The sequence below is a fragment of the Callithrix jacchus genome, chromosome 16 (assembly GCF_049354715.1).
Source record: "Callithrix jacchus isolate 240 chromosome 16, calJac240_pri, whole genome shotgun sequence".
Taxonomy (NCBI): domain Eukaryota; kingdom Metazoa; phylum Chordata; class Mammalia; order Primates; family Cebidae; genus Callithrix; species Callithrix jacchus.
The window spans coordinates 11,298,840-11,323,940 of record NC_133517.1 but is presented as its reverse complement, the minus strand read 5'-3'; the positions used below and the strand labels follow the sequence as shown (position 1 = coordinate 11,323,940).

The window sequence follows — 25,101 nt, the reverse complement described above, 5'->3', positions numbered from 1 at the left end:
AAGACCCAGCACCAACAGACAGACATTGGAAGAAGTGATGTGATTGGTCACTGATGAGAATGTGCATCTGTTATCCAGATAGTGATTTATAGACTAAAAAGCTGGCAGCAAAGTTTGTACTTATGCAATTGCAGTTACTATAGCATGGTAACTGAAATTTGAACTATGCTATTTGGGGACTTGTGTTAACTAAACTGTTGCAAGTGAAATTTGTGAATATGGATACCATGCAAAGCAATGACTGCTTGTATAAAATAAAGATGACTTTATTTTATACAAGCAGTCATTGAGCTCTCAAGTGAAGAGGAAGTAGTCAACACACAGTAGTGGTACAATTGGTGATCCATATGAAAAAAATGCAAGTTGATTCCATCCTCATATCATACATAGAAATCAATTACACATGGAGTAAAATTTTAAATCTTAAAAATAAGACTTAAAATATATGCATGTGGATGTATAAACTTGTAGTCATCAATGTCAGGGACACATTCTCAGAATGGCATCATTAGATGATTCCATTATTGTGCAAACACTGTGAGCACTTACACAAACGTAGATGGTATTGCCTACTGCACACCCAGGTGATATGGCACAGCCTATTCATCCTAGGCTACAACCTGTTCAGCATGTTACTGTACTAAATACTGTAGGTGATTGTCACACAATGGTAAGTATCTGTGTATCTAAACATAGAAAAGGTAGTGTGTTTCACTACAATATTGAAACAGCTATGATGTTACTAGATGATAGGCATTTTTCAACTCCATTATAATCTGATGGGCCTCCCATCCTATACGTGGTCCACGTTGACTGAAACATGGTTATCCAGCACATGATTTGCATATATATATATATTTGGAATACTGTACAGGTAGAAATGACTTTCTTAAATAAGACACAAAATGTACTGATAATTTAAAAATTATACTATACTCTTAAATTAAACTACTTTAAAATTAAGAATTTCAGCCAGCAAAATACAACACAAACTAGAGAAGATATGGTGCAAGTCACTGCTATTTGCTTTCCCTTTTCTTGCCATTTCTGCCATGCGAGTGGCCCACATCTCCCAGATGTCTCTACAGCCACAAATGAACTATGTGACTAATTTCTCAGGAATGAAATGTGGCCAGAAGTTGTATGCACAGTTGCCATCTCCCATGCTCAAAAGACACTGCTGCAGGGGACTCTCCCTCTTCTCCATGTGTGTAACCAGTTCTGACCAGGCAGAGGAGAGGAGATTTAGGTGATGGAAGAATAGCAAGGGGAAGGACCTGGTCCCTGATGGCTGGCTGGGCATGGTCATCACTTTGGGGCTGTTACCTGTGTTCCACACATGCTGCTATCTTTAAAAAAAAAAAAAAAAAACCTTTTTTTTTTTGCTGGGCGCGGTAGCTCATGCCTGTAATCCCTTTGGGAGGCTGAGGCGGGCAGATCATAAGGTCAAGAGATCGAGACCATCCTGGCCAACATGGTGAAAGCCCGTCTCTACTAAAGATACAAAAATTAGCCGGGTGTGGTGGGGCGTGCCTATAGTCCCAGCTACTCAGGAGGCTGAGGCAGGAGAAGTGCTTGAACCCAGGAGGCAAATGTTGCAGTGAGCCAAGATCATGTCACTGTACTTCAGCCTGGCAGCTGGTGACTGAGACTCTGTAAAAAAAAAAAACATGCCTGTAATCCCAGCACTTTGGGAGTCCAAGGTGGGTGGATCATGAGGTCAAGAGATCGAGACCATCCTGGTCAATTTGGTGAAACCCCGTCTCTACTAAAAATGCAAAAAATTAGCTGGGCATGGTGGTGCATGCCTGTAATCCCAGCTACTCAGGAGGCTGAGGCAGGAGAATTGCCTGAACCCAGGAGGTGGAGGTTGCGGTGAGCCGAGATCGCGCCATTGCACTCCAGCCTGGATAACAAGAGTGAAACTCCATCTCAAAAAAAAAAAACACATAAAAAACTTTTTTTTAAAAATCACTTTTTATTAGAGAACCTTTGCTTTTACCCTAAATATTATGGACAAGAACATGTATTTCCACAGACAGATAAATTCAGTTAAGAATTAAAAAAAGTAGAAAGAATGCTCACTGTTCCAAGAAATCAGGGTAATGCAAATTAGGGTCAAAGAGAATAGTATTTTATACCAACTTACATAAAATAAAAGCAAAAATTAAGTGTACCAAGTGTTGGTGAGCATATGATGCAATATACCAAAAAATCTTGTATACGTAGGTAAAAGCAGAACTTAGCAGAATCACTTTTGGAACTAGTAGTTTGTCTAGGAGAGCCAGAGCTGATCATATCCTTTGACCTGCCTAGTAATTGACTTCTTGGATTTACCTTAGAATCTAAGGTTTCTTAGTCTCAGCTCCGCTGACATGTGGGGCCTGATAGTTCTTTGTTATGGGACTGTCTTGTGTGTGGTAAAATGCTTAGCAGCATCTCAGGCCTCTACCCATTAGGTGCTGGTAGTAGCACCTACCAGCTGTGACAACCAAAACTGCAGACATTGCCAAATGTCCCTAGGAGGCAAATCTTCCCCCAGTTGGGAACCACTCTCCTAGAGGAACGCTTGCTTCTGTGCATTAGAATGTTTATTTCAGGCTGGGCACAGTGGCTTATGCCAGTAATCCCAGCACTTTCGGAGGCCAAGGCAGGTAGATTACCTGAGGTCAGGAGTTTGAGATCAGCCTGGCCAACATGGCAAAACCCCGTCTCTACAAAAAATTAGCCAAGTGTGGTGGGGTGAGCCTGCAGTCCCAGCTTCTTGGGAGGCTGAAGCAGGAGGATTGCTTGAACCCAGGAGGCAGAGGCTGCAGTGAGCCAAGATCACACCACTGTACTCCAGCCTGGGTGACAGAGTAAGACTGTCTCGAAGATAAAAATAAAAAAGAATGTTTGTTTCAGCTTGTTTGTAACAGTCAAACTGGAAACAACACAACTGAGCATTAACAAGAGATGAACAGATTCATATGCGTAATTATGCATTACAATATTAGAGTGGTGAAAATCAACTGTTGCTCTACACATGAAAGTGTATATATCTTGGAAACAATGTTGAGTTAAAAAAATCATGTCACAAAGGCAGTATATGGCACATCATAATTTCCACAAAGCACGGAAACTATCAGTGTTTATAAGCATCCCCACATGATTAGTAAAGCCTTTCTTTAAAGCAGAGGTTTTTGAAATCATGAAGAAATTCTAAAAATCAGGATGGATACCTTGTGGGAGAGGTGAACACAGTAGAACCATCAGTACCAGTAATGCTCAGGCTTATATTAGGTAGTGGGCCATCAGACTCCACCTAATACACAGTTCGAAAAGAAAAGATGGGAAAAGAACATAACCTGGATACTCTATTATGGTATATTTTTATTTTAGTGGAATGAGTATTCATAATGCAGGAAGGATAGTTTCTTTAAAGAACTTTAAAATGATGTTAAAGTAATTACTCGGCTTTCCTTTACTGAGTTTCAAATAGCCTAATCCCACCAGTCAGAGAAGCCCATTGAAATTTCCAAATATCCAGCCAAAACCTGGCCCTCACCCCCAGCCTACCTACCACATTTTCTTCCTTTCTTGTGAAAGTGTTCATGTTCTTCAGGTCCCTTTGCCAAACACAATAGCACTGTGAAGGTCACTTTCAAATATTTGTCATACTTCATTCTAACTTAGTACAAGTATTTCCTATGTGTCTGCACCCTGGGCCCTGCCTGTGAGCACACACCCCATGCATCTCACTCACATGTGCATCCTGCAGGCCCTCAACAAAGAACCCTGGAGACGCAGTCTGAGGACCTCTGGAATCAGGACCCTGGAGGTGCTTGTGATGCAAGAGACAAGCAGAAAAGCACATATACTTCTGACTACTCGGAACCCACTCAGGCAGAACCTCTGGTGTGGGCCCAGGGGTCTACTTTATTTAAGATACTCAGATAATTCCTAACTATTCTGAAGTTCTACAAATTTGCTACAAATCTGAGGCTTTACTGAAGCTTTCCATTTATTCCATTTGTGGTTAGATAACCCTAGACATAACTGTATTTGTGTTAAAAGCGTAATATTGAATGTGGCTTCGTCTTAAAAATGAAAAAAAAAATAACATGAGAATTTCCCTATTGTCCTTCCCACGTCTGTTAACATTTTTTTGTTAATGAATGTTTCCTTGAAAAAAAATTAAGTATTTTGGAAGTTTGTTGCTCCCTCCATCAAAGTAATTTCTATATGAGTAAATTAGCCATGTAAATATGTTTAAAATCACAATGTCTCCTTCATTCTTCCTTCTGTCATTTTTATTATTTGTATCAAACAATCTTGGTTATAATATCTTCTCTTTCAAATGTCCAGCCTACCTCTTCAAATAAATGCCTAATTTTCTCTTTCCTCTGCCTCCAATAGTGATTGCTCTGCTCTTGTGGCTGCAATTTTCTCTACAGCATCTCAATTCTGGCTTTTTAGGATGTGGGTCGGATGTCTAAACATTCTTGTTTAAAACAACAATCTGGGAGTTCTACTAACTGTTCTTTTCCAATCCAAACCAAAGTCTCCAGCTCTGAATGTAATTAGCTATCCTGAAAATCCATGTGCTGTTGGCAAGGGCAGCTTGGGGCAAAAGTAGAAAGTCACAGTAAAATTTTCCACCCTTCATAAAAGTAATCTAAAAGTCACCACACCATACAGTGACTCCACTCTGCAGCAACCCAGCACTACAGAGACACCACTCCACAGTGAAACAATTCCTTACTGATACCCATCTACAGTGACACCCCTGTACAGTGACACCACCCTACAGTGACAATGGCCTACAGTAACTCCATCTATAGTGATACTGCTCCATCATAACAATGCTCAACAGTGACACTGCCCTACAGTGACATCACTCTGCAGTGACACTTCTCTACAGTGACACCACCTTACAGTGACACCACCCTACAGTGACAATGCCCTACAGTAACTCCATCTATAGTGATACTGCTCCATCGTAACAATGCTCAACAATGACACTACCCTACAGTGACATCACTCTGCAGTGACACCCCTCTACAGTGACACCACCTTACAGTGACACCACCCTACAGTGACAATGCCCTACAGTAACTCCATCTATAGTGATACTGCTTCATCGTAACAATGCTCAACAGTGACACTGCTCTACAGTGACACTACCCTACAGTGACATCACTCTGCAGTGAAACAACTATACACTGACATCCCTCTACAGTGACACTGCTCTATGCTGAAACTGCTCTACAATGACCCCACTCTACAGTGACACCAGTCTACAATGACACAGTCTACAGTGTCACAGCTCTGCAGTGACACCACTCTATAATGACAACACTCTACAGTGATACCACTCTTTAGTGACACTGCTTTACAGTGCCATGGCTGTGACTAACACCACTCTGCAGTGAAGTCACTCTATGGTGACACTCTTCTCCAATAACATCACTGTAAAGTGAAATCAATCTACACTGACATTGCTGCACAGTGATGTCAATCTACAGTAACATTGTTGAACAGTGACGTCGATCTACAGTAACATTGCTGCACAGTGACGTCGATCTACAGTGACATTGCCGCACAGTGACATCGATCTACAGTAACATTGCCACAAAGTGACATCGACCTACAGTAATATTGCTGCACAGTGACGTCAACCTACAGTAACATTGCTGCACACTGATGTCGAAATACAGTAACATTGCTGCACAGTGACGTCGATCTACAGTAACATTGCTGCACAGTGACGTCGATCTACAGTAACATTGCTGCACTGTGACGTCGGTCTACAGTGACATTGCTGCACAGTGACATCGATCTACAGTGACATTGCTGCACAGTGACGTCGATCTACAGTGACATTGCTGCACAGTGACGTCGATCTACAGTGATATTGCTGCACATGGACGTCGATCTACACTGACATTGCTGCACAGGGACGTCGATCTACAGTGACATTGCTGCACAGTGACGTCGATCTACAGTGACACTGCTGCACAGTGACATCGATCTACACTGACACTGCTGCACAGTGATGTTGATCTACAGTGACATTGCTGCACAGTGACATCGAAGTACAGTAAACTTGCTGCACTGTGACGTCGATCTACAGTAACATTGCTTCACTGTGACATCGAACTACAGTAAACTTGCTGCACAGTGACGTCGATCTACAGTAACATTGCTGCACTGTGACGTCGATCTACAGTAACATTGCTGCACAGGGACATCGATCTACAGTAACATTGCTGCACAGTGACGTCGATCTACAGTAACATTGCTGCACAGGGACATCGATCTACAGTAACCTTGCTGCACAGTGACGTCGATCTACAGTAACATTGCTGCACAGTGACGTCGATCTACAGTAACATTGCTGCACAGTGACGTCGATCTACAGTAACATTGCTGCACAGGGACATCGATCTACAGTAACCTTGCTGCACAGTGACGTCGATCTACAGTAACATTGCTGCACTGTGACGTCGATCTACAGTAACATTGCTGCACAGGGACATCGATCTACAGTAACATTGCTGCACAGTGACGTCGATCTACAGTAACATTGCTGCACAGTGAAATCGATCTACAGTAACATTGCTGCACAGTGACGTCGATCTACAGTAACATTGCTGCACTGTGACGTCGATCTACAGTAACATTGCTGCACTGTGACATCGATCTACAGTAACATTGCTGCACAGTGACATCAATCTACAGTGACGTTGCTGCACAGTGACGTCAATTAATACTGACACTGCTGCACAGTGACGTCAATCTGCAGTGACATTGCTGCAAAGTGACGTCGACCTACAGTAACATTGCTGCACAGTGACGCCGATCTACAGTAACGTTGCTGCACAGTGACGTCAATCTACAATAATACTGTGGCACAGTGATGTCGATCTACAGTAACATTGCTGCACTGTCACATCGATCTACACTGATACTGCTGCACAGTGATCTCGATCTACAGTAACATTGCTGCACAGTGACATCGATCTACAGTAACATTGCTGCACAGTGACGTCGATCTACAGTAATACTGTGGCACAGTGATGTCGATCTACAGTAACATTGCTGCACAGTGACGTCGATCTACAGTGACATTGCTGCACAGTGACGGCAACCTACAGTGACATTGCTGCACAGTGACGTCGAACTACAGTAACATCGCTGCACTGTGACGTCGATCTACAGTAACGTCGCTGCACTGTGACGTCGATCTACAGTGACGTCGCTGCACAGTGACGTCGATCTACAGTGACGTCGCTGCACAGTGACGTCGATCTACAGTGACGTCGCTGCACAGTGACGTCATCTACAGTGACGTCGCTGCACAGTGACGTCATCTACAGTGACGTTGCTGCACTGTGTCGTCGATCTACAGTGATGTTGCTGCACAGTGACGTCGATCTACAGTAATACTGTGGCACAGTGACATCGATCTACAGTAATACTGTGGCACTGTGACGTCGATCTACAGTGACATTCCTGCACTGTGACGTTGATCTACAGTAACATTCCTGCAGAGTGATGTCGATCTACAGTAACATTCCTGCAGAGTGACGTCGATCTACAGGAACATTACTGCACAGTGACGTCGATCTACAGTAACATTGCTGCACAGTGACGTCGATCTACATTAACATTCCTGCACAGTGACGTCAATCTACAGTAATACTGTGGCACTGTGATGTCGATCTACAGTAACATTGCTGCACTGTGACGTCGATCTACAGTAACATTCCTGCAGAGTGATGTCGATCTACAGTAACATTGCTGCACTGTGAGGTTGATCTACAGTAACATTGCTGCACAGTGACATCGATCTACACTAACATTGCTGCACAGTGACGCTGATCTTCAGTAACATTGCTGCACAGTGAAATCGATCTACAGTAACATTGCTGCACAGTGACATCAATCTACAGTAACATTGCTGCACAGTGACATCGATCTACAGTAACATTGCTGCACAGTGATGTCGATCTACAGTAACATTGCTGCAGAGTGATGTCGATCTACAGTAACTTTGCTGCACAGTGACGTCGATCTACAGTAACATTGCTGCACAGTGACATCGATCTACGGTAACATTGCTGCACAGTGACATCGATCTACGGTAATACTGCGGCACAGTGACATCGATCTACAGTAACATTGCTGCACAGTGATGTCGATCTACAGTAACATTGCTGCACAGTGATGTCGATCTACAGTAACATTGCTGCAGAGTGACGTCGATCTACAGTAACATTGCTGCACAGTGACATCGATCTACAGTAACATTGCTGCAGAGTGACGTCGATCTACAGTAACATTGCTGCACAGTGACATCGATCTACGGTAATACTGCGGCACAGTGACATCGATCTACAGTAACATTGCTGCACAGTGATGTCGATCTACAGTAACATTGCTGCACAGTGATGTCGATCTACAGTAACATTGCTGCAGAGTGACGTCGATCTACAGTAACATTACTGCACTGTGATGTCGATCTACACTAACACTGCTGCACAGTAATCTCGATCTACAGTAACATTGCTGCACAGTGACATCAATCTACAGTAACATTGCTGCACAGTGACGTTGATCTACAGTAACCTTGCTGCAGAGTGATGTCGATCTACAGTAACTTTGCTGCACAGTGACGTCGATCTACAGTAACATTGCTGGACAGTGAAATCGATCTACAGTAACGTTGCTGCACGATGACATCGATCTACAGTAATACTGCAGCACAGTGACATCGATCTACAGTAACATTGCTGCACAGTGATGTCGATCTACAGTAACATTGCTGCACAGTGAAATCGATCTACAGTAACATTGCTGCACAGTGATGTCGATCTACAGTAACATTGCTGCACAGTGACATCGATCTTCAGTAATACTGTGGCACAGTGACATCGATCTACAGTAACATTGCTGCACTGTGATGTCTATCTATAGTAACATTGCTGCACAGTGACATCGATCTACAGTAACATTGCTACACAGTGATGTTGATCTACAGTAACATTGCTGCACAGTGAAATCGATCTACAGTAACATTGCTGCACAGTGATGTTGATCTATAGTAATACTGTGGCACAGTGACGTCGATCTACAGTAATACTGCGGCACAATGATGTCGATCTACAGTAACATTGCTGCACTGTGACGTTGATCTACACTGACACTGCTGCACAGTGATCTCGATCTACAGTAACATTGCTGCACAGTGACGTCGATCTACAGTAATACTGTGGCACAGTGATGTCGATCTACAGTAACATTGCTGCACTGTGACGTCGATCTACAGTAACATTGCTGCACAGTGACATCGATCTACAGTAACACTGCGGTACAGTGATGTCGATCTACAGTAACACTGCTATACAGTGACATATATCTACAGTAACACTGTGGTACAGTGACATCATTCTACAGTAACACTGTGGTACAGTGACATCGATCTACAGTAACACTGTGGAACACTGACATTGATCTACAGTAACACTGTAGTACAGTGACATCGATCTACAGTAACACTGCAGTACAGTGACGTTGATCTACAGTAACACTGGTATACAGTGACATCGATCTACAGTAACACTGCTGCACAGTGACATTGATCTACAGTAACACTGTGGTACAGTTACATTGATCTACAGTAACACTGTGGTACAGTGACATTGATCACTAACACTGCTGTACAGTGACATCAAGCTACAGTAACATTGTGGTACAGTGACCTCGATCTACAGTAATACTGCTGCACAGTGACACTGATCTACAGTAACACTGCGGTACAGTGACATTGATCTACAGTAACACTGTGGAACAGTGACATTGATCTACTGTAACACTGCAGTACAGTGACATCATTCTACAGTAACACTGCAATACAGTGACATTGATCTACAGTAACACTGTGGTACAGTGACATCAATCTACAGTAACACTGCAGTACACTGATGTTGGTCTACAGTAACACTGCTATACAGTGACGTCGATCTACAGTAACACTGTGGTACAGTGACCTTGATTTACAGTAAGACTGCTGCACAGTGACATTGATCTACAGTAACATGTGGAACAGTGCAATTGATCTACGCTAACACTGCAGTACAGTGACATCATTCTACAGTAACACTGCGGTATAGTGACATTGATCTACAGTAACACTGTGGTACAGTGGCATCAATCTACAGTAACACTGTGGTACAGTGACATTGATCTACAGTAACACTGTGGTACAGTGACATTGATCTACAGTAACACTGTGGTACAGTGACATTGCTCTACAGTCACATTGCTGTACAGTGACACTGATCTACAGTAACATTGCTGTACAGTGGCACCACTCCACAGTGAGGCCACCTGACAGAAATGCCACTCCACAGTGACACCACCTTAGAGAAACGCCACCCCACAGTGAAGCAAACTTAGAGAAATGCCACCTTACAGAGACACCACTCCACAGTGACACCACCTTGCAGAGATGCCACTTCACACTGATGCCACCTTGCAGAGGCACCACTCCACAGTGATGCCACTCTACAGTGACAGTGCTCTGCAGTGATACCAGCCTACAGACACTGCTCTACAGTGACAATGTTCCACAGTGACATCACTCAACAGTGGCACTGCTCTACAGTGACACCACCTTAGACATACACCACTCTACAGTGACACCACTCTGAAGTGACACCATGTATAGAAGGAAGCATATTATGTCATTCCTTCCTCTATTCAATTTCTTACTTCTGCCTTTTCTAATAATTTCCTCTATAATGATCCCAAACTCATTGAGCTATGTGTCTATTTTATTTCTGTTCACTACTACCTTACCTTTTCTGCTTCAGCTCCATTTGGTTTCTGTCACTATGGCCACTTTAAGGTCTTCCCATTCATTTTAAAGAGCTTTACTGAAAAATCATTTCACTGATTTAAATATGTTCATTCAACAAATGGTCACTAATTAAACTATACTGTCAGGCACAATACTAGGCACTAGGAAAATAAGGTAAAGACGACATAATTCTAGTCTTTAAAAAAAACTCAAAATCTAGCAGAAAGAAAAAAGAAATATGAAAATCAATGTGGTAAATGGTTTCAGTACTATGATATAAGTTAAAATATAGAGTTACATTTTAGCACTAGAACTGAAATTTGAATTTAATAGCTCTAGGAAAGAGATGAATAAAGTGGAATTGACAAGGCTTGGTTGATAGCTGTGGCTGGGGAGAAGACAGGGAGGGAAAGGTTGGATTCGGGTTGGTGCTCAAGGGGCTGGTTTGCTGAAGAGTATGGGATAAGGGACCTGGGAGACACAGCTGTGGGAACAGACATGACAGACACCCAACCGTCAAGAATTCTCAGGGAGTCTGGAGATCACACACATGCACACACAAAAACTTTTGACTTTCTAGGAAATTTCCTGTGAAACATAATCATGTGCTTGTATGTCATGTAATAACCTGGCAAATCACACTGCCACGTGTGTACCTATGCAACTATCTTTCATATTCTTCACATGCACCCCAAAACCTAAAATGAAATTAAAAAATAAAAAATAAAATCAATCTGACAAAACTTCATAAATTTATATTAAATATATTTAATGTAAGTGTGCATAATTTAATATGTTCATCAATAAATGGTCACTATATAATTTAATTTGTGATCATTTATAACCTTACATTATATTTAATGTAAATACACCTAATGCAAATATATATCATGAATTTATATTAAATATATTTAATGTAAATGGATTTAATGTCAATTATATATAAATATAACTTTATATATTTACATTTTATATAATGTAAAATAAGATTATTTTCTTATCTGAATTTTACATGACCTGCATATTTTTCTGTTCTTTCACCTGCCTTTTATATGATTTTTCATAAATTTGCAAAATAAACTTCTTACCAAGAGACTAAATCTTACCTGGACCTGTCCCATCATGACTAACCAGAACTTTCTTCAATTTTCCGAGAGAGACAGCCTTAATGGAAAAAATATCAACCTGTACAATAAAGAAATAAACTCAGTGACCATTAGGATATTTCCTTCCTGTAGAAAAAAAATAGCATAACTATTGATACTATACGGCCACTATACTATTATTTTTACTACTGCTATAAAAATTACCACTATTTTATGGGCAAAGTTCTACACTATGCTTAGTGAGAGATGCAAAAACATGTAGAATATAATTCTTGCTTTCCTCAATTACATAGTCTAGTGAAAAGAGTCTTAGAATGTAGTTAGGACATTTATTTTCAATCTACTATTACTAATAATAACAGCTCATAATCTGTACTACATGAGTAAGTGCCAAACTCCCCCAGCATTTTTCATATATTATGAAATATCATTTAATCCTCAGGACTGCCCATGAGGTCAGTACTACTCACTTCCTCATTCCACAGCACCTGGAGTTAAGCTACTTGTCCCAGGTCAACACCTAGTGGATGAAGAGCCAAGTCTCAGACTCAGGAGGCTACCACCAGAATTGGTGTTTACCTCATTGTCCTATCTCTCAGGATCTTATTTTTAAATAAACTATGTGTTGAAATATGTGTATGTACACACATATATATGTACATATATACATATATACACACACACACAGGACATTTTAAAATAAACTATGAAATAGATACAGGCATGCAGTTTACAAAGACATGCTCAACAAACACATCCATGTAAGTAACAGAGCTTTAGCACCACCCAAGACCCCAACATGCCCCTTTCAGTCACCATCTCCACAAACGACATCCACTACCCTGACCTGTAGCACTTTTAATTAGTTTTGCTTTGTCTAGGGCCATATATCAACAGAATGCTATAGTGCATTGTTGCTCTGCCAACTTGTGTCACCCAGTGTTTGTGAGATTCATTCATGTCATTTTGTTCAGCAGCATCTTGTTCATTACTGAATATTACCCCAAATTATGTATCCACTCTACTATTTATAGACAAACATTATTCCTAGAATAATGTTGCTCAGAACATTCTCATGCATGTCTTTTCATGATACATGAATATATTTCTGTTGGGAAACACTGGGTTATAGGGGATAGGGGGTGTGTGTGTGTATATATATATAAATATACATATTTGTATATATAATGCATATTTATATATTATATATTATTATCTAACTATAGAGAGAGTCTCACTTTTTAAAAATGCTTGTACTAATATGTACTCCATGTGCACGGCATTTGAGAGTTCAAAGTGCTACAAGGCGAATCAGTATTTCTTGTTACTCTTTAAGTTTAACCACCTGATCATGCACAGTAACACCTCACTGTGGTTTTCATTGTCTCTTCCTGATTACTAATAAGGCTGGGTAGGCTTTTTATGTTTATTGGTGATTCGGATACCCTCTTTTGTACAAATTGATGCTGTCTTATTACTTTAATTTTATAAGTCTCGATATCTGGCACTGTAATTCCTCCACTTGGTGCTTCTTCAACATTTATTTTAAGTGTATTCGACTGTTTGCATTTACACATCAATTATACAATTAGACTGCCAATTTCTGTTTTTAAAAAGTTCCTGAGATTTTGATTGGTATTGCATTAAAACTGCAGACCAATTAGACTGCAGTAAGAACTTTATAATACTGAGTCCCTGAACATAGTATAGTTCTCTATTAATTTATGTCTTTCTTTCTTTCTTTCTTTCTTTCTTTCTTTCTTTCTTTCTTTCTTTCTTTCTTTCTTCTTTCTTTTTCTTTCTTTTTCTCTGTTTTTAGAGATGAGGTCTTGCTAAGATGGGCTGGGCGGCAGCAATTCTCCTACCTGAGCTTCCCATGTCACTTTGTTTTAAATTATTTTCCAATCATATTTTATAAGTTTTTATTTAGAGGTCTTGCCACGGCCACCTCAGTGCCTGTGGTGCAATGGGCCATGGGCCATGGGCCATGGATGCAGTAACCATAATGGCAGAGATGGAATTTATCTGTGCATGACCATAAGACACGAGTTCTATCTCCCAAGACTGCTTCTGCCACTGCTGCTCCTGGTGCCCAGCCTGGTGGCACTGGTCCAGAGACATCCAGTTCCTGCTGCCAACAGCAGTGACTTCTTGAGTGCACACTTCTACTGGCTCTTCCTCTTTCCCTCTCTCAATCTCTATGTTCCTTCACTGCTGCTTCCTGGGATCACTGTTCTCAATCATGAGCTGCAGGACCTGTCCCCGATCTTCTGAGAGGGCACACACTAAGGTCGCCACATTTTCTTTTTTATTGCATTTAGGTTTGGGGGTACATGTGCAGAACGTGCAAAATAGTTGCATAGGTACACACATGGCAGTGTGTTTTGCTGCCTTCCTGCCCCTCACCCACATTTGGCATTTCTCCCCAGGCTATCCCTCCCCAGCTCCCCCCACACTGTCCCTCCCCATTCCCCCCAATAGACCCCGATGTGTAGTACTCCCTTCCTCATTTTTCCTCACCTGCCTATGAGTGAGAATATGTGGTATTTCATTTTCTGTTCTTGTGTCAGTTTGCTGAGAATGATGTTCTCCAGTTTCATCCATGTCCTTACAAAGGACACGAACTCATCGTTTTTGATTGCTGCATAGTATTCCATGGTGTATATGTGCCACATTTTCCCAGTCCAGTCTATCATCGATGGGCATTTGGGTTGGTTCCAGGTCTTTGCTATTGTAAACAGTGCTGCAATGAACATTTGTGTGCATGTGTCCTTATAGTAGAATGATTTATAGTCCTTTGGATATATACCCAGTAATGGGATTGCTGGGTCAAATGGAATTTCTATTTCTAAGGCCTTGAGGAATCTCCACACTGTCTTCCACAATGGTTGAACTAATTTACACTCCCACCAACAGTGTAAACGTGTTGCTATTTCTCCACATCCTCTCCAGTATCTGTTGTCTCCAGATTTTTTAATGATCACCATTCTAACTGGCATGAGATGGTATCTCAGTGTGGTTAGGATTTGCATCTCTCTGATGACCAGTGATGATGAGCAATTTTTCATATGATTGTTGGCCTCATATATGTCTTCTTTCATAAAGTGTCTGTTCATATCCTTTACCCATTTTTAAATGGGCTTGTTTGTTTTTTTCCTGTAAATCTGTTTGAGTTCTTTGTAAATTCTGGATATCAGCCCTTTGTCAGATGGGTAAACTGCAAAAATTTTTTCCCATTCTGTTGGTTGCTGATTCACTCTAGTGACTGTTTCTTTTGCCGTGCAGAAGCTATGGAGTTTCATTAGGTCCCATTTGTCTATTTTGGCTTTTGTTGCCAATGCTTTTGGTGTTTTGTTCATGAAGTCCTTGCCTACTCCTATGTCCTGAATGGTTTTTCCTAGATTTTCTTCTCGGGTTTTTATGGTGCCAGGTCTTATGTTTAAATCTTTAATCCATCTGGAGTTAATTTGAGTGTAAGATGTCAGGAAGGGGTCCAGTTTCTGCTTTCTGCACATGGCTAGCCAGTTTTCCCAACACCATTTATTAAACAGGGAATCCTTTCCCCATTGCTTGTTTTTGTCAGGTTTATCAAAGATTGTATGGTTGTAGACATGTTGTGTTGCCTCCAATGCCTCTGTTCTGTTCCATTGGTCTATATCTCTGTTTTGGTACCAGTACCATGCTGTTTTGATTACTGTAGCCTTGTAGTATAGTTTGAAATCCGGTAGTGTGATGCCCCCCGCTGTGTTCTTTTTGCTTAGAATTGATTTGGCTATGTGGGATCTCTTTAGGTTCCATATGAAGTTCATGATGGTTTTTTCCAGTTCTGTGAAGAAAGTCAATGGTAGCTTGATGGGGATAGCATTGATTCTGTAAATTACTTTGGGCAGTATAGCCATTTTCATGACATTGATTCTTCCTAACCATGAACATGGAATGCTTCTCCATCTGTTTGTGTCCTCTCTGATTTCGTTGAGCAGTGGTTTGTAGTTCTCCTTGAAGAGGTCCCTTACATTCCTTGTGAGTTGTATTCCAAGGTATTTTATTCTTTTTGTAGCAATTGTGAATGGCAGTTCATTCTTGATTTGGCTTTCTTTAAGTCTGTTATTGGTGTATAGAAATGCTTGTGATTTTTGCACATTGATTTTATATCCTGAGACTTTGCTGAAGTTGCTTATCAGTTTCAGGAGTTTTTGGGCTGAGACAATGAGGTCTTCTAGATATACTATCATGTCATCTGCAAATAGAGACAATTTGGCTTCCTCCTTTCCTATTTGAATACCCTTTATTTCTTTTTCTTGCCTGATTGCTCTGGCTAGAACTTCCAGTACTATATTGAATAGGAGTGGTGAGAGAGGGAATCCTTGTCTAGTGCCAGATTTCAAAGGGGTTGCTTCCAGTTTTTGTCCATTCAGTATGATATTGGCTGTTGGTTTGTCGTAAATAGCTTTTATTACTTTGAGATACATTCCATCAATACCGAGTTTATTGAGGGTTTTTAGCATAAAGCGCTGTTGAATTTTGTCAAATGCCTTCTCTGCGTTAATTGAGATAATCATGTGTTTTTTGTTTTTGTTTCTGTTTATGTGGTGAATTACATTTATAGACTTGCGTATGTTGAACCAGCCTTGCATCCCTGGGATGAATCCTACTTGATCATGATTGATAAGTTTTTTGATGTGCTGTTGCAGTCGGTTTGCCAGTATTTTATTGAAGATTTTTGCATCTATGTTCATCATGGATATTGGCCTGAAGTTTTCTTTTCTTGTTGAGTCTCTGCCGGGTTTTGGTATCAGGATGATGTTGGTCTCATAAAATGATTTGAGAAGGATTCCCTCTTTTTGGATTATTTGAAATAGTTTCAGAAGGAATGGTACCAGATTCTCTTTGTGTGTCTGGTAGAATTCGGCTGTGAACCCATCTGGACCTGGGCTTTTTTTGTGTGGTAGGCTCTTAATTGCTGCCTCGACTTCAGACCTTGTTTTTGGTCTGTTCATAGTTTTGGCTTCCTCCTGGTTTAGACTTGGGAGGACACAGATGTCCAGGAATTTATCCATTTCTTCTAGGTTTACTAGTTTATGTGCATAGAGTTGTTTGTAGTATTATCTGATGATGGTTTGAATTTCTGTGGAATCTATGGTGATTTCCCCTTTATCATTTTTTATTGCATCTATTTGGTTGTTCTCTTTTTTCTTGTTTATCAATCTGGCTAGTGGTCTGTATATTTTGTTGATCTTTTCAAAAAACCAGCTCTTGGATTTATTGATTTTTTTGAAGGGTTTTTTCGTATCTCTATCTCCTTCAGTTCTGCTCTGATCTTAGTTATTTCTTGTCTTCTTCTAGGTTTTGAGTTTTTTTTATCTTGCTCCTCTAGCTCTTTCAATTTTGATGATAGGGTGTCAATTTTGGATCTCTCCGCTCTTCTCATGTGGGCACTTATTGCTATATATTTTCCTGTAGAGACTGCTTTAAATGTGTCCCAGAGATTCTGGCATGTTGCATCTTCATTCTCATTGGTTTTGAAGATCTTCTTTATTTCTGCCTTCATTTCATTGTTTATCCAATCAACATTCAAGAGCCAGTTGTTCAGTTTCCATGACGCTGTGCGGTTCTGAGTTAGTTTCTGAATTCTGAGTTCTAACTTGATTGCACTATGGTCTGAGAGACTGTTTGTTATGATTTCAGTTGTTTTGCATTTGCTGAGGAGTGCTTTACTTCCAATTATGTGGTCAATTTTAGAGTAGGTGTGATGTGGTGCTGAGAAGAATGTATATTCTGTGGATTTGGGGTGGAGAGTTCTGTAAATGTCTATCAGGTTTGCTTGTTCCAGGTCTGAGTTCAAGCCCTGGATATCCTTGTTAATTTTCTGTCTGGTTGAACTGTCTATTATTGACAGTGGAGTGTTAAAGTCTCCCACTATTATTGTGTGGAAGTCTAAGTCTCTTTGTAAGTCGTTAAGAACTTGCCTTATATATCTGGGTGCTCCTGTATTAGGTCCATATATATTTATGATCGTTAGCTCTTCTTATTGTATCGATCCTTTTACCAAAGGATAATGATCCTTTTACCAAAGAAGGTAATGACCTTCTTTGTCTCTTTTGATCTTTGTTGCTTTAAAGTCTATTTTATCAGAGACGAGAATTGCAACTCCTGCTTTTTTTTGCTCTCCATTTGCTTGGTAAATCTTCCGCCATCCTTTTATTTTGAGCCTTTGTGTATCCTTGCATGTGAGATGGGTTTCCTGGATACAGCACACTGAGGGGTTTTGGCTTTTTATCCAATTTGCCAGTCTGTGTCTTTTGATTGGTGCATTTAGCCTGTTTACATTTAGGGTTAATATTGTTATGTGTAAATTCGATACTGCCATTTTGAGCTAGCTGGCTGTTTTGCCCTTTAGTTGATGCAGATTCTTCATTTTGTTGATGCTCTTTAGCATTTGGTAGGTTTTTAGAATGGCTGGTACTGGTTGTTTCTTTCTATGTTTAGTGCCTCTTTCAGGAGGTCTTGTAAAGCAGGCCTGGTGGTGACAAAATCTCTGAGTACTTGCTTGTTTGCAAAGGATTTTATTTTTCCTTCAGTTGTGAAGCTCAGTTTGGCTGGATATGAGATTCTGGATTGAAAGTTCTTTTCTTTAAGGATGTTGAATATTGGCCCCTACTCTCTTCTGGCTTGTAGAGTTTCTGCTGAGAGATCTGCTGTGAGTCTGATGGGCTTCCCTTTGTGGGTGACCCGTCCTTTCTCTCTGGCTGCTCTTAGTATTTTCTCCTTCATTTCAACTCTGGCAAATCTGATGATTATGTGCCTTGGGGTTGCTCTTCTTGTAGAATATATTTGTGGTGTTCTCTGTATTTCCTGCATTTGAGTGTTGGCCTGTCTTGCTAGCTGGGGGAAATTTTCCTGGATAATATCCTGAAGAGTATTTTCCAGGTTGGATTCATTCTGTTCGTCACATTCTGGTACACCTATCAAACATAGATTAGGTCTCTTCACATAGTCCCACATTTCTTGGAGACTTTGTTCATTCCTTTTTGCACTTTTTTCTCTAATCTTGGTTTCTTGTTTAATTTCATTGAGTTGATCTTCTACTTCTGATATTCTTTCTTCTGCTTGGTCAATTCGGCTGTTGAAACTTGTGCATGCTTTGCGAAGTTCTCGTGTTGTGTTTTTCAGCTCCTTCAATTCATTCATATTCCTCTCTAAGTTGTCCATTCTTGTTTTCATTTTCTCAAATCTTTTTTCAAGGTTCTTAGTTTCTCTGCATTGATTTAGAACATGTTCTTTTAGCTCACAGAAGTTTCTCATTATCCACCTTCTGTAGTCTGATTTCGTCATTTTGTCACACTCGTTCTCCATCCAGCTTTTTTCCCTTGCTGGTGAGGAGTTTTGGTCCTTTGTAGGAGGTGAGGTGTTTTGGTTTCGGGTGTTTTCCTCCTTTTTGCACTGGTTTCTTCCCATCTTTGTGGATTTTCCACCTGTCATCTGAGTAGTTGCTGGCTTTTTGATTGGGTCTCTGAGTGTATGCCCAGATTGTTGATGCTGAAGTATTTCTGTTACTTAGTTTTTTTTTAACAGTCTAGCCCCTCTGCTGTACGACTGCTGAGGTCCACTCCAGTCCCTGCTGCTGTGGGATCCGCACTGCTGCTGTGGGCTCCGCCCTTCTGTCCTAGGCTCTGCCCTGCTGTTGTGGGCTCCACCCTGTTGGCAGAGTCTCTCTGTTATGGTAGGTTGCCTTGGCAACGGCAGGCTGCCTCAGCATGGGCGTGTACCTCAGTAGGGGCGGAATGCCTCTGTAGTGGTGGACGCCCCTTCCACATGGAGCTGCACCATCCTGTATTCAGCTGTGCCTGCAGGAAAACTCTCAACCCCGAGCGTTTTGAATCGCTGTTTTGTTTGTCCCTTTGGGGGTGGGACCTGCCGAGCCTGATCACCTGGCTCCCTGCCTCAGAGCCCTTTGTCCCTCTTTTTTTTTTTTAAGTTGAACGGATGACTGTTTCCCAGGTGTTTTAGTCACCTGCTGGTAGGGCACTGGGATCTGTGTGATTTCCCATGCAGGGGCCCACTGCACTGGCTCAAATGTCGCTCCCCGGGAATCTCCTTGTCTGGCTCACTGTCCAAGTCCTGTTTAATCAGATGGATATGCTAATCTGCCCTCCCAAATCTCAGATTGCCAATTTAACAGGGCACCCAGATCAGCGCATTTTGTGCGGGGTGACGCTGTGCTGCAGCGCTGGCTAAAACCACCCGCTCAAGCTGAGAGGGCTGCGCTGGTATCCCGTGACTCTCCTACACCTGGGAATTTCCCCGTTCTGTGGGCAACAGAGATCCGTCTGGAAATGCGGCTAGGACTCACCCTCTGAGGTCGCCACTTTTCAAGTGAGAAATCCCAGCTTCATGAGGCCTCCTAAATCTTGAACAGCATCTCAGAGTCTCCACTGCTCCACTGCTACCTTGTGACTGGCTTTTTGATTCCAAGCTTCCCCTTACAAATGGCGGAAAGCCATGCTGATATCAAGTTCTCCTCTGCACTTTCTTTCTCTCCAGGATCTTGGGCCCTCAAGCCCTAACTGCCTGGGTAGCGCTCTCATACGTTTAAAACCAATTTAAAAGATGTTTTATCAAATGTTTCTGGTTGTTCTCAGCAGGATGCCGATTTTGTTACAGTTGAGTCTGCCCTATCTGGAAGTAGAATATTGGGTTTGTTGTGGTTGTTCACTAGAAGCTTGTTCCTGGTTAAGCCTCACCTCTACTGAACTCCAGAACTATAACATGCACACTAAGAAATGACCACACCCCCGATTCCTCATAGGAGTCAACCGAGCATCTCAGAAATTTTCTGTTTGTGTGTCTTATTGTTAAAGAAATTAGAGGAAGAGTAATCAAATTGATGAAGATCTGTTTCTACTACCTGTCCACGCTGAAACTTGATTTCATTGTTTTTGGAATGATGAAGTCTTCGTTTCCCTGAATCTCCTCTGGTACCAATGAGGTTGATAAATACATTAGACTCTGTTTCTGCCCCTGGCATTGTGCCAGTGTATATGCGAATCTCATAAAGCACCACTGAAATGTAAGAAATCCGACATTATCTCTCTCATTTTTATTTTATGTCTTTGAATGTAGTTAGATCTTCTACAAGGAAATCAGAATGTTCTTTCATCTAGTTGACGTGAGTTTCTCTATGGTACTTGGCCCCAGCTCTTTTTCTTTTGTGTACCCCCTTTCAAACATACTTTCAGCTATTCAGTGTTTGCCTCTTCCATACAGACTCTCAGCTATTCCCAGAACTACTGTTTCAAAATAATTATTGTTAGCAATTATGTACTTTCATTAACCACTGCACTTTCACAGTTATAATGAGAAGTTGTATTTTTTAAAAAAACAAAAACAAAAACTCTCCTCTCTCTTAATTAGATGAAAGTGGCATTTTTTCCCCCATGAAGTTTGGCTGTTCTAATGACAGCTGGTCACTCATGGTGCTACTTTTGGAGATTATTCTAATAATGGAGATTTTAATAGCCTTCTTAAGGGAGAAGAAATACAAAGATTCTACAAAAGTGCAAATTTAATTTTAAAAAAGTCCAGTAATGTACCAGCAAATTATAATCCACTATATTTGACCTTAGAATTAAGGCAATTTCTGAGACATTGATATAAGTTAGTAATTAGAAAAGAGATTGCTCTTGCTGATATTACTAGTAAGAATAATATCTGGGATACCACGAGTACTTTTTATTCCAAGATCCTAGAACTCTTTATAAATCATACTTTGTGCAATTGAGCAGTTTTATAGAAATTCACATTAACATTTTCCAAAGAACTCAGACATGAAAATCCAACAAGTAAGAAAACAAGGTAAGTGAGAAACATTGACTGTTTCTATCATGCCTGACCTTTAAAAAGACAAATGTGGTATATTGGGAAATGGTATAAGCAGAGAAGATAAATCAGTTTCTTTGTGCAGTCTTACATATTCAAAAATACCCCAGAGTGAAACCCAGCTGAGTGTAAGCAGAAAATTAGAACACTTCTCATGAATTTAGGACAACCAAAGAAATGTTTAAAACAACCTATAAAGAAGAGCTGGTCTAACAACCTGTAGGATTGCCTGGACTGAATTAAGTGAAAGCTTCTCCTAGAATGCCTCATGAAAACAAGTGTGATGCTTGTCAGGACCAGCATGATTCGACGTCTTTAAATAGAGACACCAGGCTTCTGTTCACTGAGAAATCTTTTAAATTTCAGATGAAGAGTGAACTTGTTTATAACTTTTTTAAAAGGGAGCCCTTAAAATATTAAAACAGATATAAAGTAAGACAGTTAAATGAATAGTTAAAGGTGTCTGAAAGTATATATCAAAAAGCATTTAGGACACAAACCACATATTGACAGCACAAAAAGCAACAATCAGCTCTTCCTCGACCATTGCACACCCCCAGTGAAATCATGGAGCTTCCAGCTAACCTGCACATGGCCTCGGACACTTCTCAACACGGTGTTCCCAGAAGCTGCTCTAACTGATTAGATTAAATACACATGTACTTCAAAAAGGACACGTGTGTCTGTGCCATCTAAATAATTCAAAGAAAGAAAATGTACTAGAAATTTAAAACAAGGTGGTTATCATAGTTGAGCACTAAGTTTTATTCTCAAACCAAGTCAAAAAGAGTGACATAGTTTAAACTGGGAGATAAAGAAAACACAATCCAGCCACCTCACCTGGAGAAACAGACACTTGGCTAGAATCGGTAACATTGTTTTTTTTTTTCCATTAGATTACATAATATGATTCACTAAGCAATTTGCTACAGTAGTGCAACAAAAGTGTGTAAATTCTTTTTTAATGCTAAATTCATAACGATAAATTCTAACTTCAGACCTTTTTTCTTGATCTTTAAGGCAATATGAAATTCTACTTTATGTAACTCAACCCAAAGGCAGAACTTAAATAATGTTGTTAACATGTCACTTAGACACACCCTAAAATACCAGGTGTTGTAAACAAGGCTTAGTAAGCAAAGATTGCATCAATTCCTTTATTCAGTCCTTCTCTTCGGGCCTGAAAAGTCAAGGCTTAATGCTGTTGATTTAAAGGCAGGGCCATATGCCCTAGCAAACAAATATTCATTCTATTGTAAAAATATACAAGGCTGACAAATTATCTTACCCCAAGAGAAGGATATACCACATACAAGCAGATGAACTCCTGGGGGAATGCAATGTTAAGTCTGAACTGTGTAAGAAGACAACTTAAAATTAGCTCAAATACTTGAAAAACTACAAGGATAGATTTCAAGATGCCAGTGTTTTCCAGAATGGAGGAGATCATTTCACCTGAACATATTCAAAGACAGGTATTACTAATACCTGTCATTCAGGCTACAGATAATCATTCTTAAAGCACAGTTTTTAGCAGTGGCTATTATTGCATCTATCACTGTCATTTAGCTACAAGTATTTGAAAAAGGAGATTTGTTCCTAGGTATCCATATATGTTGGACATTTCTGCCAAATTTTTTAAATGTTCTTTTTATCACGGTTGATGTTAAATTTTCCTTTCTGACAATTAGGCACTAGCTTCAGGTGCTTATGAAAACCTTATATGACAAAGTCAGCGAGAAGCACGGCATAAGATCCTTGCCTTCCTGTTTGCCACAATTGCCGCCCAATTCAACTGGTAGCTACACTATGTATTTTCATCTTCGTTCGCAATGTCGTTAATCTTCAACACTCTCATCCTTATATTTTTTATTAATTACCATTTCAACAATTTTCCCATCTTTCAAGGAATGTATAACACATGTATTATCAAAGCTCAGCATGTTTAATGTCTGATTTCTTTCATTCATTCATTCTTTGGGCTTATAAATGTGCAGACTACATGAAGAAGATTTATAGGATCTTATTAGTGACACAAAGTCTTTTTAAATCTTCACCTGCAGGTTTATTTTCAAACACCTTTGTAGGCTGAAATGTTTGCTAAGTGTTTGTTAATGATGATTTATCAGCCTCAACTCCAAGCATTAACAGCTCCATAAACAGAATCCTTAATCCCTGGATTCTTTGGTCTCTGCTTACTTCAGCAAGCACAGAGTTGCTTATTTATTTATTTATTTATTTTTAATATGCTTGCTTTTCATGGGGACACATAATTGTTTAGTCATAAGGATATATTTAAAATGTCTCTTCCCCGGGGGAAAGGGGATGATATAATTTTTCACTAGAAGTTTATGAGAGGATGTACAAGCACAACAACTTAATTTTTTTCCAGTCCAACTTTACTGCAGTGAATGGTTTCAGCTGCTTAGTCTCTTGGTTGGCTGTTGAACCAGTAAAAACAAAAACCAGAAAGTGCAATGTACTTCTGTTGTTGCTGTTGTTGATTTACAGAAGAACGCACTGGCGAACTGTGCATTCTTACATACATTAGCCTCCTTCAGCATTCCAGGACTTGGCAGTTCCTAACTTCTGCCCGCTTGATGGGCAGCCTTGGAACACCCAAGAATGGTTGACCTGGCTGAGTGTCATTAGTCTGAGAGCTTATTAGCCATTATGAAGCTTCTCTAAAATGTCATCCTGGGCCAGGTGTGGTGGCTCACACCTGTAATCCCAGCACTTTGGGGGGCCGAGGTGGGTGTATCACTTTAGGTCAGGTGATCAAGACCAGCCTGGCCAACAGGGTGAAACCACATCTCTACTAAGAATACAAAAATTCTCCAGGCATGGTGGTGGATGCCTGTAACCCCAGCTACTAGGGAGGCTGAAGTGGGAGAGTAGCTTGAACCCAGGAGGCAGAGGTGGCAGTGAGACAAGATCACACCAGTGCACTCCAGCCTGGGCAACAGAGGGAAACTCCATCTCAAAAAAAAAAAAATCTTGGAAAAGAATTGTTCTTCATCACTAACATTTTTTATTTAAATATATTCATTGTAAGTCTTCAAATTTTTAATTTCTTTGCTATAATTTCACTGCATCAGGATCTAGTCTCTTTATTTTCTTTTGACACAGTTGAACTATGCAGAGATTACATCATTATGGCTGTGAGTTCATATTTCCGTGATGGTCCAGGAGTCTCTGTCCAGCAATGTGTCTGGGAGAAGAGCCCTAAACCAGACACCATCTGTGTCTTCTGCAGCTGTCTCACTGGGCCCG

General features: G+C 40.5%; 1 protein-coding gene across 3 annotated transcripts in view; it reads right to left on the bottom strand.

Annotated features, from left to right (window-relative positions):
• RP1 (RP1 axonemal microtubule associated) overlaps nt 1–25,101 on the bottom strand; it is a 327,943-nt gene that overhangs the window by 15,158 nt on the left and 287,684 nt on the right. For all 3 annotated transcript variants that reach the window (XM_035277479.3, XM_078353550.1, XM_078353551.1), the window contains 2 exons: nt 20,858–21,012; nt 11,953–12,031 (listed from right to left, as the gene is read on the bottom strand). In XM_035277479.3, the coding sequence (XP_035133370.3) occupies nt 11,953–12,031; nt 20,858–21,012 (234 nt within the window). The remainder of the gene's footprint in view (nt 1–11,952; nt 12,032–20,857; nt 21,013–25,101) is intronic.